We start from the raw sequence: 17,941 nt of genomic DNA, 5'->3' as shown, positions 1-17,941 counted from the left end.
ATGTTTTTTGTTCAATCATGCAACATATGGATGAATAAATACGAAATAAAAATATATGTGATTTGATGATTTCCGGGGATGATTTTGAATAAAAAAAAAAATTAATATCGCGTTGGTCGTTTAACGCGTTTTGTGTATCGTGAAACGCAAAATCATCGAAACGCCCTAGTGTTTTTTGTCACTTTTGAAAATTCAATCGTCCGTCGTGCGCGAACTTCAAGTTCCCCACCACAAAAATGAGTATTATAGAGCAAATACGTTGTTTGCACCAAACAGAATTATTTAGTAGCTTGTCAATTTTGGTAATTAAACTTCATATTCTAAAATAAATATCGAAAGTATGTTATTATAATGAGTATTTAGGCCTAGTTCTTAGGCCTCTATCTAGGCCTAGGCTAGTACATATAGATAATGTAGGCTGGTCACACAGTGCAGTGTAATGGCATCATTCTCCGCTCTGGCTTCAGCATAGGCAAGTATGTAGTTGTAGGCCTAGACCTAGTAGTAGTATACTGAGCAGCCTCGAGAGCACCTACAGTTGTTGTAGCAGCTCGTTTTGACAGTAATTAATTATAAAATAAATTATTAATTATCACTGATTTTTTAATGTCATTAATAATTATTGATACATTGCAGGGAAATTTAGTAATTACAGCATCCGAGCAAAATACTGAATTATTGACGCCATCTGAGAAGTACCAAGTGTTGGTCTATTATGCAGGTTCCTTGTATGAAGAGGAAGAGTATAAGCGAGCAGAGGTATATTGTTATTAAACAACATGGCGCTACTGTACTTTCGCACCTAACTTGAATCACTGGACATAAGACTTTTTATTTTATTCAATTTGCAGATACAAAATTCGATCTACAACATATGACAATGATGCACCACACTGAGGATTGCCATGAGTGCTAAGCACTATTAAATTGGCTATCCATGCACGCACGACATGGTCCCTCACCATCATCGATTTGCCATCCAGTGGGTGAATGTTTTTAAATTGGGTTAAAGCCCGGCCCGAGAATTTTTGAGGTGTGAAAGTACAGTAGGGCCTGCAAAGACTGTTCAATTTTGAATATTGATATTGCTTATTTGCATATTTTTTTCCTTATAGGCCTATTATCGGAGAGCTTTTCATCTAAAGAAATCACTTAACCGATGCAAGGGTAAAAGTTCTCAACCGTTGAGCTCAAGTGAGGCTGGCTTACCAACTGATCTTGATATTAAATACAGACTCTATCAGTGCAATTATAAGTTGAAGAACTTTTCAGAAGCAAAGGCAGTGGTCTGTAGTATTTAAAGCATCTAAAATATTAACATTTAAGTGACAATTATAACTAAAAGTAATAGTTAATAGTCTATACTTTTGCACATTCTAAACTGTTTTAAACTTTTTTAGTGTCGAGATAAAAAATAGGTTACAATTTTCTCATTGTAAATTCTAGTTAAAAGATATAAATATAGGTCACAAAATGACAAATGGAAGTGCCATTATAGTATACATACATTGTTTAAGCATGCATATATCATTTAAACCTATCTTATTTTAATCCATCAAAATTAAGTTGGTAACATTACTCTACGCTTTGTCTGCAATAAACTAAAAACCTGTTGTTTTTTATAAACTGCTATACTTCATTTAAGCTTGAGAGTATCCCGGCAAAACAGCGAAGTGCAAAGGTCAATCTAGCACTGGCTAAGCTCTATCAAAGAACCGGAACTGAACGTTCAGCAGCTACAGCTTTTAAAGAAGTTCTCAGGTAAAAGTTCATGTCATAGAATATTTTAATACATATTAGTCAGCCGGAATGCTTATGATGACTTTAACGTTCTCATTGCTTAAAGCTCTGTCCACACTATCAAGCTTTATGAGACAACAAAATGTGATGTGCCCATATATGGACATGATGATGTCATACCACTACGTTCTCATTGCTTAAAGCTCTGTCCACACTATCAATCTTTATGGGACAAACAAATGTGATGTGCCCATGGACATGATGATGTCATACCACTACAATATTTGGGCACATTAATTACACTTTTTTGTCAAATAAAGTTTGGTCACCGAGCTTAATACAGTATGTCATTTTATCTTTGTTTAGGCAATGTCCTCTGGCGCTTGAGGCAGCGCAAGGTTTGCTAACACTTGGAGTAAAAGGTGCCGAGGTCGAGTCTTTGACCATTAATAGCTTTAACATCACTCAAAGTGTTGATTGGTAAGGTTTATATAGTCTTTTATAATTTTAACCTATATTAATTCATTCATCTTTTTATTTTGGAATACCATGGTGACATAATATATCCATAGCAAAAGAGAGAAAAAAAAATCTTAATCTAAGAGCTCATAGAACAAGAACAAAAATATATATATAAAGTCAATGCAATGGAGTGTATGCACATGTTTACCTAAAATTAAGACTACCAAAATTGGAGACCCCTCAATATAACCCTGTCCCATCAGTAAATGATTTTACAGACCAAAGTAGCTAAACAAAATGCTTCAAATTCCAATATGATAAGTAAAGTGGAAAACAACAGTAGCCTTGGCTACAAAGTTTTATTTTGTTCCAATATGTAGAAACACTTTATAAGTCTTATTATTTTAAAGTTTATTACGATATGTTTTTAAAAGCCTGCATGTATGAATTCTTGGAAAAAAGGCTACTCCAATTGAACACCCTGTTTCTGTTGCCTGTTAATCACACATCTCTGATTTTCCCCTCATTGTATTTTTTTTAATGCTTTTTAGGTTAAACTTTTGGTTCAGAGGTCACGCATTTGGAGCAGCTAAGGAATATTCAAAAGCTATAGCAACGTTCAAAAATCTAGAAACTACTGTATGTGTATATTTTCTATTTCTGCTGTAAAGCTCTGTCTACACTATTGACAAAAAAGTGTGATGTGCCCAAATATGGTAGTTATATGACATCATCATGTCCATCACATCACATTTTGTTGTCACATAAAGTTTGATAGTGTAGACAAGAGCTTTAGTTTCAATGTTTTTTTTAAATGTCATGCTGTCAAAAATTTATTACAACTTTAGTACAGTATAACACTGGAACAATACTTAATAGATTAGCTACTAAATTTCATTCTCACAGTCCTAGTTCTGGATATAAAACTTAATGCATCTGTCAGTATTAAAAAAGGTAGAAGATGGACCAATAGGTAGGAACCCAGCTGCAGGATGCGGTCAGTTCGTCCTACTTTGCCGTTTTTTACCTGTCTAGGTGAGTAGCAAGTATGTTAGTTTGATGATAAATCATGAGAAATGTGCTTTTTTAATTGAATGTTTTAGAGTGTTTTAAAGGAAAACATCAACGTGTTAAGCAGCCTTGCTGAATATCACTTCCTGTCAGGTGACATGAAGAATGCTATTATTATTTATTCCAGAGTAAGTAATATTTCAGTCACATATATTCACTCATTGTATAAAGCTCTGTCTACACTATCAAACTAGTTGACGAAAAAAGTGTGATGTGCCCATATATGGTAGAGGTATGATTAAATATGGTAGTGATATGACATCACAGTGTTCATTATGGGTACATCACATAAAGTTTGATGGTGTAGACAGCTTAACATGTTTATCACTAATAACGGGTCCTCCTAAATACCAAGACCTACCAAGAACTACCAAGACCTACCAAGAACTACCAAGACCTGTCAATTTAAAGTGTTAATTTAACGAAATATGATATATATAGACTTCTAATAGCATTTCCAACAATAAAACCTTAATTTTAGCGCGATATAGACACCAAAAATGTTAAATAATCGACAAGCTTCGCGTTCGCGAAACGAACTGAGTTGATGCATACATTGCGTCACAAATGTCCGTATTGCATCAACTAGTATGACCTACCAAGAACTACCAAGACCTGTCAATTTAAAGTGTTATTTTAACGAAATATGATATATATAGACTTCTAATAGCATTTCCAACAATTAAACCTCAATTTCAGCGCGATATAGACACCAAAAATGTTACGAAAATGTTAAATAATCGACAAGCTTCGTAAAATGAACTGAGTTGTTGATGCATACATTGCGTCACAAATGTCCGTATTGCGTCAACTAGTATGGCTCACTGACACTCGACGCAGTTCTCCTGTCATAGGCCTACTGGGTCGTAGGCCTACATTTACCATTTTTGGTGTCTATATCGCGCTACAATTGAGGTTTTATTGTTTGAAAAGCTATTAGAAGTCTATATATATTATATTTCGTTAAAATAACACTTTAAATTGACAGGTCTTGGTAGTTCTTGGTAGGTCATACTAGTTGACGCAATACGAACATTTGTGACGCAATGTATGCATCAACTCAGTTCGTTTCGCGAACGCGAAGCTTGTCGATTATTTAACATTTTTTGTGTCTATATAGCGCTAAAATTGAGGTTTTATTGTTGGAAATGCTATTAGAAGTCTATATATATCATATTTCGTTAAATTAACACTTTAAATTGACAGGTCTTGGTAGGTCTTGGTAGTTCTTGGTAGGTCTTGGTAGGTCTTGGTATTTAGGAGGACCCCTAATAACACTATAAAAGTTGTCTGATGGAACAGTGCTACAACATACTATGGTTTAACTTGGAGTATTATTATTCTGAAAGTATGCATGGTTATGCTATTATCCTCTTGCAACCAGTTGTAGAAATGGCAACACTTAAATGCAATCTTTTGCAATGTATGATTGTATATGTAAATATAATAATACATTATTCCAGATCTTATGAAATTAGTATGCAATGAATTACCAAAAAAACACCTCATTGGTTGAGACTGTGACCTGTGACCTTATTATGTTATAACCAATGGCAATTGACTATTTCAAAAGGTTATTATATTCTGTTCATTGTGTGTATAGGTACACTCATTGGAACCACTGTTCTTAAAGGGTATGGACATCTATGCCAGTATACTAGCTGCTAAAAAGGAAGTAAAACAGTTACAAAAGTAAGGAATACCAGTCATGACTGTATTACATCATGCACTGGCGGAGATCGTTGGTTGGGGGTTTGTGAATGGACACCCTCCTTACATTTTTTAGATGGGGGAAAACCCGAACAATTTTAATAATGTGTCAACTTCACTCAGTCAGTGTCAGAAAGTTTTGTGTGTTGTTTTTTTGGGTTTTTTTTGCGTCTCGATTGCCCAATGAACAACCCCATCACCCCTCCCACCCTAACCCTTATTTTACTCCTTATGTTGTTTTTTTAAATTAAAAAATAATTTAGATTGTAATTAATTCAATTGTTTTCTTTTATTGGGCTAGTCTATCCACAGATCTTATATCAGTAACAGAGAAGAGTCCAGAATCGTGGATTGCTATGGGTTATTACTGTGCAGCATCTGGTAACAAAGCAACGAGGGCGGTCTACTTCGCTCAAAGAGTGAGTACACAGCATTCAGTATAGTTTTACCAGGGCACTATTAAAAATATAGTGCCCTGGAAATGTAGCATATCTAGGACAAATATTGGTGTTGGAATTAGTCGAGGTTGTTATATTATAAAATATTGTCCTTAATGAGATATTTTGGGAGCACTATTATAAAATAATGCCCTCAAAGTAAATCATGTTGGGCAAAATAGACATTTTTTGAATCACTGATGCCTCCCAAGTTGTACTTTTCCTTTCTAGAAGACAATTAGTAGTGGAGCTGTAGCTTGGTGGTTAACATGCTTTCCAATCCCAAGATCCAGGGTTCAATCCTGACCTAGTGCCAGAGTTGTAACTCGCCACTCTTTCAACTCCAATCCCTAAGCCTCAAATGATAAATTATAAAACAGTTTATGCTCGCAGTTGGTTTCGTATAAAAAAAGGATAATTTTACTTTGGGATATGATACGATACAGGATAAGTAAATGTTTATCCAAAGCAATTTTTCCTTTATTAGATGTCACACTTTAAAGGTGGTTACTATATGTTTGTTATAAACTAAACTGTAAAATTAATTTGACAGTACAGTATGTAATTATAGTCTAACTAGCTTAAATTTATACACAGTATGCATATTCTTAGATAACATGCAAAATATTCACAAAGTTAAAAGAAAAAATCTAATAATAAATAATAATAATACACATAATATGGTTGTGCCAATATAAGTATCCCTAAAAACTTTTAGCTTGCATAAAGTAAGAAACCTGAGAATGAGCAATATCTGTCCATTTCACTGTAGTAATAGTTATAGCTTGTACTACCTGGCTGAGTCCAAACTTGGATTTGGTCCCTGTTACTTAAAAAGATAATTGAATAAAATTAGAAATTCATTATTATTATCATTATAATTGTTACCGATTTCTATGGCCTAATCAGAGCCTTCATGTGCTCAAGTTTCTACATCTTTAGCATTACCATGATATGGCGCAGACCATACTTGGATTTGGTCCCTGTTACTTAAAAAGATAATTGAATAAAATTAGAAATTAATTATTATCATCATTATAATTGTTATCGATTTCTATGCCCTAATCAGAGCCTTCATGTGCTAAGCACTAAGTCTAAGTTTCTACATCTTTAGCATTACCATGGTATGGTGTGTGAGATTAGCTTTAGAAACATTACAAAATATGTTCATCTAGTGATTCTGAATTTTAAACTAGTGTAAGTTTAAGTATATATTAGATAAAAACATGCACATTTTACTTGAAAATAAAAAATCTGACATTCATCATCGAAATATTATGCTAAAATAACTATCCCTTAAATTGTAATTTTTATAAGCATATTGCAATTTTTGGCTTTAGAGACAAAATTTATGCTGCATAAAGTAAGAAACCTGAGAATGAGCAATATCCATTGCCGTTACTCTTGTAATTGTTAGTGCTTAAATCTTGTGGCTGAGTCCATACTTGATCACCTGATACCAGATCAAGAACCACCATTGTGCTTGCAGAATTATACCCATCAGCACTCGCCCATACAGATACTTGAGAATTCCCATTTTTCATTATTTTTGTTACAACATTACTTCTACCATTTATTTTCATTGAATTTACCTGGAATACATATACACCTGGAATTGCACAGACGAACTTGCCTGTTTCGTTGTTGTAGTCATTTCCCACCTTTGTAATTATTGTGTCATACTTCATTGGGCTAGTGTGATCAAGACGACCTGGATCTGATGTAAAAACTACTGAAAAGGCAGATTTCCGCTGAACAGCTTGTTCACCCTTTTCTCCTTTTACACCATTTGAACCTGGTAGTCCAGTGAGGCCTTGAGGTCCAGTTGGTCCTAATTTACCAGGAATCCCATCTAAGCCATTGCTTCCATAATATCCTTTCATTCCTTGTTCTCCTTTCAGTCCTTGTTCACCTTTCACTCCATTCATTCCTTGTGGCCCTGACACACCTGGATTACCATGCTGTCCTGGAATGCCAGGAACCCCAGCTGTACAACAGCTATTACAAGCTGCTGTATCAGTTTGAGCATAGATGATACTAATTTGTATAGTAGCAATTGTGGAGAACATGTAAAATCTGAAATTGAATCAAATTTATTTTTTTATTATTTATTATACAATAGGGCTGCTAAGATTGTGACGAATATAAAATATGGCTGCTAAGATTGTGAGAAATATAAAATAGGGCTGCTAAGATTGTGACAAATATAAAATAGGGCTGCTAAGATTGTGACAAATATAAAATAGGGCTGCTAAGATTGTGACAAATATAAAATAGGGCTGCTAAGATTATGACAAATATAAAATAGGGCTGCTAAGATTGTGACAAATATAAAATAGGGCTGCTAAGATTGTGACAAATATAAAATAGGGCTGCTAAGATTGTGACAAATATAAAATAAAGCTGCTAAGATTGTGACAAATATAAAATAGGGCTGCTAAGATTGTGACAAATATAAAATAGGGCTGCTAATACCCCTTTCACACCAAAAGCAAAACTCCGGAGACACCCCGGAGTTGACGCCCCGCTGTTTGGTGTGAAAGGTAAAATCAAGCAACGCCGGAGTTTAAAACTGCGGGGTTGAACAGCTGAACATTCTCCGGAGAGCGAACTGCGGGGACACCCCGGTGTTTTGGTGTGAAAGGTACCAACATCAAACTCCGGAGTGTTTCGGGTCAAAAGGTCATCCTCACACGATCACTCATTTCATTTCATTTCATTTCATTTTTTTCATTTCATTTATTTCACTATCATCATCGCAGCCTTAGCTGAATTACAAAGATATTTACATTTTCTCAATATTAAAATTTGTATAAAAGTATAAAACCAATGATAATTATATATAAAAAAGGAGGCAATTTACTCATTGCTTTAGTTTTATTACAAAATACTTTAAATATTTGTACAAAATATATAGCGTGTTTAAAAAATAATACGTAGTATCAATAAAACATTATATTACTTCTGAGACTTTTGAAAGTAATTATTAAATGAAAAATATTGTTAATTAAAAGTATTCTAATGATCGTCGCTATGTAAACAAAAAAAATAGAGGGCGACATTTACAATTTTATTTTATTAACCCCGGTGGCGCTAGGTTGGTGTGAAAGGGGTATCTCCGGAGTTTCTCGACGTTTTGAATGGTCATAAACCCCGGGGTGTCTCCGGAGACTCTCCGGAGTTTTGGTGTGAAAGGGGTATAAGATTGTGACAAATATAAAATAGGGCTGCTAAGATTATGACAAATATAAAATAGGGCTGCTAAGATTATGACAAATATAAAATAGGGCTGCTAAGATTGTGACAAATATAAAATAGGGCTGCTAAGATTGTGACAAATATAAAATAGGGCTGCTAAGATTGTGACAAATATAAAATAGGGCTGCTAAGATTGTGACAAATATAAAATAGGGCTGCTAAGATTGTGACAAATATAAAATAGGGCTGCTAAGATTGTGACAAATATAAAATAGAGCTGCTAAGATTGTGACAAATATAAAATAGGGCTGCTAAGATTGTGACAAATATAAAATAGGGCTGCTAAGATTGTGACAAATATATAATAGGGCTGCTAAGATTGTGACAAATATAAAATAGGGCTGCTAAGAAAGATTATGACAAATATAAAATAGGCATGCTAAGATTGTGAAAAATATAAAATAGGGCTGCTAAGATTATGACAAATATAAAATAGGGCTGCTAAGATTGTGACAAATATAAAATAGGGCTGCTAAGATTATGACAAATATAAAATAGGGCTGCTAAGATTGTGACAAATATAAAATAGGGCTGCTAAGATTGTGACAAATATAAAATAGGGCTGCTAAGATTGTGACAAATATAAAATAGGGCTGCTAAGATTGTGACAAATATAAAATAGGGCTGCTAAGATTGTGACAAATATAAAATAGGGCTGCTAAGATTATGACAAATATAAAATAGGGCTGCTAAGATTGTGACGAATATAAAATAGGGCTGCTAAGATTGTTACAAATATAAAATAGGGCTGCTAAGATTGTGACAAATATAAAATAGGGCTGCTAAGATTATGACAAATATAAAATAGGGCTGCTAAGATTGTGACAAATATAAAATAGGGCTGCTAAGATTGTGACAAATATAAAATAGGGCTGCTAAGATTATGACATTAAAACAGCTAAGAACACTAAATATAAAGATTTACTGTACTTACCCAAGATACATGATTACTGTTTAAATGTTCTTGTATTTTCTCTTGATCAGTAAGTTGATGCTGTTTTCTGTTTTGTGCTGCTGCAGTAAATGTAACAATGTTGCTTGTCATGGTATTTATATGCGTCTCAATAATGTCTAAATGCAGACTAATCTTGTAAACATCACATATCTTACTGTATATGGTATTTAATGCAATGCAACTCACATATCTTACTGTATATAGAATGCATTGCAATACCACTTGTATGTCTTAATGTATGATGAACTCATAAATGAATTTAATTGGCTAGATGACAGTAGGTTGTATGGGTTGATGACTGCACAGTAAATACCAACATGTAGAGTAATAGTAGGCTACAATTAGTAAACAAAATTACACTCTAGTTATTATTTAACAAAGCATAAACATTTATTTACTCAAAATACATACATTATTTCTTAATTTCTTAAGTTTAATCAGTATTTTATCTACTGTTACATTAATAATTATTAATTAAAGTTAAATGTTGTTTTTTATTTCCCTTTGGTAATTGTTTTATTAACATCAAACTTGAAGTAGAATTAAGATCAGTATACTAGTGGTGATTGTTGGATTTCTTTCCTCAAAAAATAAAATTAGATTTAATTAATTATATATTTTGATTTACAATTTATTTACCTAACTTCAGTCCACATGTACTAAATATCTACGTCTTTAAACATAAACTGTCAGAGTATGATTTACATGATTAGTAAAAGGTAATTAGTCCAGAGAGATTGTGACTTTTGAAAAACAATTATGGGTGATCTTATTTTGTTAGAAAACTGTCACATACAGGTGGTTCAACCTTACTATACAGAAATCAGAAATAATATAAAATATCCTTAGAAATTAATTTACCTGTAACCCTGAATTTTAAACTAGTGTAAATTTATATAAAATCACTATTAGTTTTGGATAACATGCACATTTTTAAATATTTACAAAAAAAGATAGACAAATGTTACATTCTATATCGTAAGGTCATGTTAAAATATTAAGTATCAACTAAAAGTTGTGTTTTTTATAAGTATTTAAGACTTTTAGCTTGAGTAGTAACATTATGCTGCATAAAGTAAGAAACCTGAGAATGAGCAATATCTGTTGATGTCACTGTGGTAATAGTTATGGCTATATGTATTATATGGCTGAGTCCATACTTGATCACCTGATACCAAATCAAGTACCACCATTGTGCTTGCAGAATTATGTCCAGTAGCACTTGCCCATGTGGATACTTGAAAACTCCCATTTTTCATAATTCTTGTTAAAACAGAACCACCACTTGATTTCAATGATGTGACCTGGAATACATAAACACCTGGAATTGCACAGACAAACTTGCCTGTATCCAGATTGTAGTGATTTCCTACATTTGTAATTATTGTGTCATACTTCATTGGGCTAATGGCATGACGACCTGGGTTTGATGTAAAAACTACTGAAAAGGCAGATTTCTGCTGACCAGCTTCTTCACCCTTTTCTCCCTTTACACCATTTGCACATTGTGGTCCAGTAAGGCCTTGAGGTCCAGTTGGTCCTAATTTACCAGGAATGCCATCTAATCCATTCCTTCCATTATCTCCTTTCATTCCTTGTCCTCCTTTTATTCCTTGTTCTCCTTTCACTCCATTCATTCCTTGTTCTCCTTTCACTCCATTCATTCCTTGTTCTCCTTTCACTCCATTCATTCCTTGTTCTCCTTTCACTCCATTCATTCCTTGTTCTCCTTTCACTCCATTCATTCCTTGTGGCCCTGACACACCTGGATTACCATGATTTCCTGGAATGCCAGGAACCCCAGCTGTACAACAGCTATTACAAGCTGCTGTATCAGTTTGAGCATAGATGATACTAATTTGTATAGTAGCAATTGTGAAGAACATGTAAAATCTGAAATTGAATCAAATTTATAATTTTGTTGGCATGTCTATTACCAAGTGTTTTTATAATATAAATGATAGAATTTGAGAACCATGTTAAAATTAAATTGTCATTTGTCAATCATACATATTACTATAGACTTCACTACTATCATGTGCCACATTTTGTCAATCATACTATAGATTGACAAATGGCAATTGAATTTTAACATAGTTGTCAAATTTGATAAATTATATTAGTTTTGAAGTCTATAAGTCTAACACAATTCAATTCAATTCAACAACAATTCAACAACAACATTTATTTAGAAACAGTTCAAGAAATAAAAGCAATATACATTAATTACAATAACTTAAAATGGTAACATTATATAAGAACTGTTTCTGGGATCAGAAAAAGAAGTAAAAGAACTTGTCAAATACTAACCCCTAAACAAAACAAAAACAACAAAAAAACAACTGCATGTAGTTATAAATTATAATTCTAAAGAAATTCATGAATATTTTATTTCTTTCATCTAATAAATAAAAAATCTAACAATATTTGTATTTGGAAATTTTTTTAATAGATTTTTAAAATATGTTAATGTTTTTACAGAAAGTCGTTTCTATAGACAGTTCATTCCATAACTTATGACCACATACTGTAACCAAAAATTGAGTCTTTTTTAGCCTCGTAAATGGTACTTTCACTCTTTTGGTATTTCTAAGCTGATAAAAACTTACAGACTTAAAAACCTAAAACCTTTTAAAGGCAGGAGTGGTGAAGTATTTTTTATAAATCTCACATTCCAATATTAATTAGTATTCCCTATGTTTTTTGTTGTCCTGCCTTACATTTCAAATTATCTTTTAGTACTATAAATTCAGAAACACATTTGTGGTACATTTACTTTACCTAAGAACTTGAAAATGTAAATTAAACGAAAAACTGTTTCTGAGTTTTTCCGGAAGGTCACATAACTCATTTTGGTAAAGGTTTTATATAAAATAGGGCTGCTAAGATTGTGGCAAATACAAAATAGGGCTGCTAAGATTAGGACAAATATAAAATAGGGCTGCTAAGATTATGACAAATATAAAATAGGGCTGCTAAGATTGTGACAAATATAAAATAGGGCTGCTAAGATTATGACAAATAAAAAATAAGGCTGCTAAGATTGTGACAAATATAAAATAGGGCTGCTAAGGTTATGACAAATATAAAATAGGGCTGCTAAGATTATGACAAATAAAAAATAGGGCTGCTAAGATTATGACAAATATAAAATAGGGCTGCTAAGATTATGACAAATAAAAAATAGGGCTGCTAAGATTGTGACAAATATAAAATAGGGCTGCTATTTGTTATGACAAATATAAAATAGGGCTGCTAAGATTATGACAAATAAAAAATAGGGCTGCTAAGATTGTGACAAATATAAAATAGGGCTGCTAAGGTTATGACAAATATAAAATAGGGCTGCTAAGATTGTAACAAATATAAAATAGGGCTGCTAAGATTGTGACAAATATAAAATAGGGCTGCTAAGATTGTGAAAAATATAAAATAGGGCTGCTAAGATTGTGATAAATATAAAATAGGGCTGCTAAGATTATGACATTAAAACAGCTAAGAACACTCAATATAAAGATTTACTGTACTTACCGAAGATACATTTTTACTGTTTAAATGTTCTTGTATTTTCTCTTGATCAGTAAGTTGATGCCGTTTTCTGTTTTGTGTTGCTGCAGTAAATGTAGCAATGTTGCTTGTCATGGTATTTATATGTGTCTCAATAATGTCTAAATGCAGACTAATCTTGTAAACATCACATATCTTACTGTATATGGTATTGGATGCAATACAACTCACATAATTATCTTACTGTAGATAGAATGCATTGTAATACCACTTGTATGTCTTAATGTATGATGAACTCATAAAGGAATTTAATTGGCTAGATGACAGTAGGTTGTATGAGTTGATGACTGCACAGTAAATACCAACATGTAGAGCAATAGTAGGCTACAATTAGTAAACAAGATTACACTCTAGTCATTATTTAACAAAGCATAAACATTTATTTACTCAAAATACATAGATTATTTCTTAATGTCTTAAGTTTAATCAGTATTTTGTCTACTGTTACATTAATAATTATTAATTAAAGTAAAATGTTGTTTTTTATTTTCCTTTAGTAGTTGTTGTATTAATATCAAACTTGATGTAGAATTAATATCAGTATACTAATGGTGATTGTTGGATTTGTTCTCTCAAAAGATTAAATTATATTTAATTATTTATATATTAATTATAATTTTGATCTATAATATATTTACCTAACCATAACCCGCATTTACTGAGACTAAATATCTACGTCTTTAAACATAAACTGTCAGAGTATGATTTACATGATTACTAAAAGATATTTAGTCCAGAGGGATTATGAATTTAGAAAAACAAATTATGGGTGATTTTATTTTGTTAGAAGAATGTCAGATACAGGTGGTTCAACCATACTATACAAAAATCAGAAATACATACTTGAAATATACTAAGAAATTAATTTACCTGTAACCCTGAATTTTAAACTAGTGTAAATTTATATAATAATATTAATAGTATTGGATAACATGCACATTTTTAAATATTTACAAAAACAAAAGAAAAATCTTACATTCGTCATCATAAAGTTATGTTTGAATATTAAGTATCCACTAAGTTGTGTTTAGAAAATTGTCATACAGGTGGTTCAACCATTGTATACAGAAATCAGAAATAGTTTGAAATGTGCTTAGAAATTAATTTACCTTTAATCCTGAATTGTAAACTAGTGTAAATTTATATACTGTTAGATACCATGCATTTTTAAATATTTACAAAAAAAAAGAAATAAAATCTTACATTTGTCATTGTAAGGTCATGTTAAAATATTAAGTATCCACTAAAAGTTGTGTTTTTTATAAGTATTTAAGACTTTTAGATTGAGTAGTAACATTATGCTGCATAAAGTAAGAAACCTGAGAATGAGCAATATCTGTCACTGTCACTGGTGTAATAGTTATAGGTTGTACTATATGGCTGAGTCCATACTTGATCACCTGATACCAGATCAAGTACCACCATTGTGCTTGCAGAATTATACCCATCATCAGCGTCCATCCGTGTGGATACTTGTACACTCCCATTTTTCATGATTCTTGTTAAAATGTTCCCACCACCATTTGATTTCATTGATGTGACCTGGAATACATAAACACCTGGAATTGTACAGACAAACTTGCCTGTATCCAGATTGTAGTCATTTCTTACATTTGTAATTATTGTGTCATACTTCATTGGGCTAACGGCATGACGACCTGGGTTTGATGTAAAAGCTACTGAAAAGGCAGATTTCTGCTGACTAGCTTGTTCACCCTTTTCTCCCTTTACACCATTTGCACCTTGTGATCCAGTGAGGCCTTGAGGTCCAGTTGGTCCTAACTTGCCAGGAATCCCATCTAATCCATTCCTTCCATTATCTCCTTTCATTCCGTGCTCTCCTTTTGTTCCTTGTTCTCCTTTCACTCCATTCATTCCTTGTGGCCCTGATGCACCTGGATTACCATGATGTCCTGGAATGCCAGGAACCCCAGCTGTACAACAGCTATTACAAGCTGCTGTATCAGTTTGAGCATAGATGATACTAATTTGTATAGTAGCAATTGTGAAGAACATGTAAAATCTGAAATTCAATCAAATTATATATTTAGTAACAAGCATTTTTAAATGAAGGAACTTGATAACCAAGTTAAAATTAAATTGACAAAAAGGAATATTGAAGAATAAAACAATACAATAGAACAAGTTGTTTAATACAGTGCAGTTCCATGAGTAAACCTTAGTTTTAAACTTTATTTATGATAGGCAGTGATCAGTAAACAAGGAACCAGTGATTTCTTTACACAGTAAATATTATAGCGATACTGGTGTCCTAAACAAGAAACCAGTGATTTCTTTACACAGTAAATATTATAGCGATACTGGTGTCCTAAACAAGGAACCAGTGATTTTTTTACACAGTAAATATTATAGCGATACTGGTGTCCTAAACAAGGAACCAGTGATTTTTTTACACAGTAAATATTATAGCGATACTGGTGTCCTAAACAAGAAACCAGTGATTTCTTTACACAGTAAATATTATAGCGATACTGGTGTCCTAAACAAGGAACCAGTGATTTCTTTACACAGTAAATATTATAGCAGTACTGGTGTCCTAAACAAGGAACCAATGATTTCTTTACACAGTAAATATTATAGCGATACTGGTGTCCTAAACAAGGAACCAGTGATTTCTTTACACAGTAAATATTATAGCGATACTGGTGTCCTAAACAAGGAACCAGTGATTTTTTTACACAGTAAATATTATAGCGATACTGGTGTCCTAAACAAGGAACCAGTGATTTTTTTACACAGTAAATATTATAGCGATACTGGTGTCCTAAACAAGGAACCAGTGATTTTTTTACACAGTAAATATTATAGCGATACTGGTGTCCAAATAAGTTTTGTGAGTTTCGGGGATAACAATGAAAACAAAATTATGCAGTTAAATTAGATTAAATATATTTATAGAAGAAACCTGTTTAAGATCATCTGAAAGGTTATTCCAGAGCTTACTTACAATACCATGAATGAAAAGACTTTTTTTTATCTGCTTCAGCTTTACAAATATTAAAGTTTCTACTATATTAGTTTCTAGTGTTTTAGTTGTAACGGTCAGAAAGATATAGAGGAACATTTAAATTAAACATTTTATACATAATTATTGCTTCTGAATTTTTTTAGAAAAACAACCGTGTTGATTGTAGCAAATATAAAATAGGGCTGCTAAGATTGTGACAAATATAAAATAGGGATGCTAAGATTATGATAAATATAAAATATGGCTGCTAAGATAGTGACAAATATAAAATAGGGCTGCTAAGATTGTGACAAATATAAAATAGGGCTGCTAAGATTGTGACAAATATAAAATAGGGCTGCTAAGATTGTGACAAATATAAAATAGGGCTGCTAAGATTGTGATAAATATAAAATAGGGCTGCTAAGATTGTGACAAATATAAAATAGGGCTGCTAAGATTATGACAAATATAAAATAGGGCTGCTAAGATTGTGACAAATATAAAATAGGGCTGCTAAGATTATGACAAATATAAAATAGGGCTGCTAAGATTGTGACAAATATGAAATAGGGCTGCTAAGATTATGACAAATATAAAATAGGGCTGCTAAGATTGTGACAAATATAAAATAGGGCTGCTAAGATTATGACAAATATAAAATTGGCCTGCTAAGATTGTGACAAATATAAAATAGGGCTGCTAAGATTATGATAAATATAAAATAGGGCTGCTAAGATTGTGACAAATATAAAATAGGGCTGCTAAGATTGTGACAAATATAAAATAGGCATGCTAAGATTGTGACAAATATAAAATAGGGCTGCTAAGATTGTGACAAATACAAAATATGGCTGCTAAGATTGTGACAAATATAAAATAGGGCTGCTAAGATTGTGACAAATATAAAATAGGGCTGCTAAGATTATGACAAATATAAAATAGGGCTGCTAAGATTGTGACAAATATAAAATAGGGCTGTTAAGATTGTGACAAATATAAAATAGGGCTGCTAAGATTGTGACAAATATAAAATAGGGCTGCTAAGATTGTGACAAATATAAAATAGGGCTGCTAAGATTGTGACAAATATAAAATAGGGCTGCTAAGATTGTGACAAATATAAAATAGGGCTGCTAAGATTGTGACAAATATAAAATAGGGCTGCTAAGATTGTGACAAATATAAAATAGGGCTGCTAAGATTGTGACAAATATAAAATAGGGATGCTAAGATTATGACAAATATAAAATAGGGCTGCTAAGATTGTGACAAATATAAAATAGGGCTGCTAAGATTATGACAAATATAAAATAGGGCTGCTAAGATTGTGACAAATATAAAATAGGGCTGCTAAGATTGTGACAAATATAAAATAGGGATGCTAAGATTGTGACAAATATAAAATAGGGCTGCTAAGATTATGATAAATATAAAATATGGCTGCTAAGATTGTGACAAATATAAAATAGGGCTGCTAAGATTGTGACAAATATAAAATAGGGCTGCTAAGATTGTGAGAAATATAAAATAGGGCTGCTAAGATTGTGACAAATATAAAATAGGGCTGCTAAGATTGTGACAAATATAAAATAGGGCTGCTAAGATTGTGACAAATATAAAATAGGGCTGCTAAGATTATGACAAATATAAAATAGGGCTGCTAAGATTGTGACATTAAAACAGTTAAGAACACTAAATATAAAGATTTACTGTACTTACCCAAGATACATGATTACTGTTTAAATGTTCTTGTATTTTCTCTTGATCAGT

The 17,941-nt window shown here is 32.3% G+C and overlaps 2 protein-coding genes across 2 annotated transcripts in view; one reads left to right on the top strand and one right to left on the bottom strand.

Annotated features, from left to right (window-relative positions):
• The first annotated feature begins 163 nt into the window (after window positions 1-163).
• Window positions 164-17,941, top strand: part of LOC144835824 (anaphase-promoting complex subunit 7-like) — a 169,073-nt gene continuing 151,295 nt past the window's right edge. The window contains exons 1-9 of the mRNA XM_078690922.1: window positions 164-302; window positions 637-759; window positions 1,116-1,286; window positions 1,646-1,761; window positions 2,107-2,220; window positions 2,754-2,841; window positions 3,306-3,401; window positions 4,877-4,965; window positions 5,285-5,402. Of these exons, the coding sequence (XP_078547048.1) occupies window positions 237-302; window positions 637-759; window positions 1,116-1,286; window positions 1,646-1,761; window positions 2,107-2,220; window positions 2,754-2,841; window positions 3,306-3,401; window positions 4,877-4,965; window positions 5,285-5,402 (981 nt within the window). The 5' untranslated portion in view covers window positions 164-236. The remainder of the gene's footprint in view (window positions 303-636; window positions 760-1,115; window positions 1,287-1,645; window positions 1,762-2,106; window positions 2,221-2,753; window positions 2,842-3,305; window positions 3,402-4,876; window positions 4,966-5,284; window positions 5,403-17,941) is intronic.
• On the bottom strand, window positions 13,649-17,901 carry LOC144858688 (complement C1q tumor necrosis factor-related protein 2-like). The gene is made up of 2 exons (XM_078714786.1): window positions 17,891-17,901; window positions 13,649-15,223 (listed from the first exon to the last, which is right to left on the bottom strand). Exons 1-2 carry the CDS (start codon window positions 17,899-17,901, stop codon window positions 14,497-14,499), a joined length of 738 nt encoding a protein of 245 aa, XP_078570912.1. The 3' UTR covers window positions 13,649-14,496.

Source organism: Antedon bifida, chromosome 2 (assembly GCF_963402885.1).
Source record: "Antedon bifida chromosome 2, ecAntBifi1.1, whole genome shotgun sequence".
Lineage (NCBI taxonomy): Eukaryota > Metazoa > Echinodermata > Crinoidea > Comatulida > Antedonidae > Antedon > Antedon bifida.
Note: the sequence above shows the minus strand (reverse complement) of the source record. Positions and strands in the feature narration are given on the sequence as shown.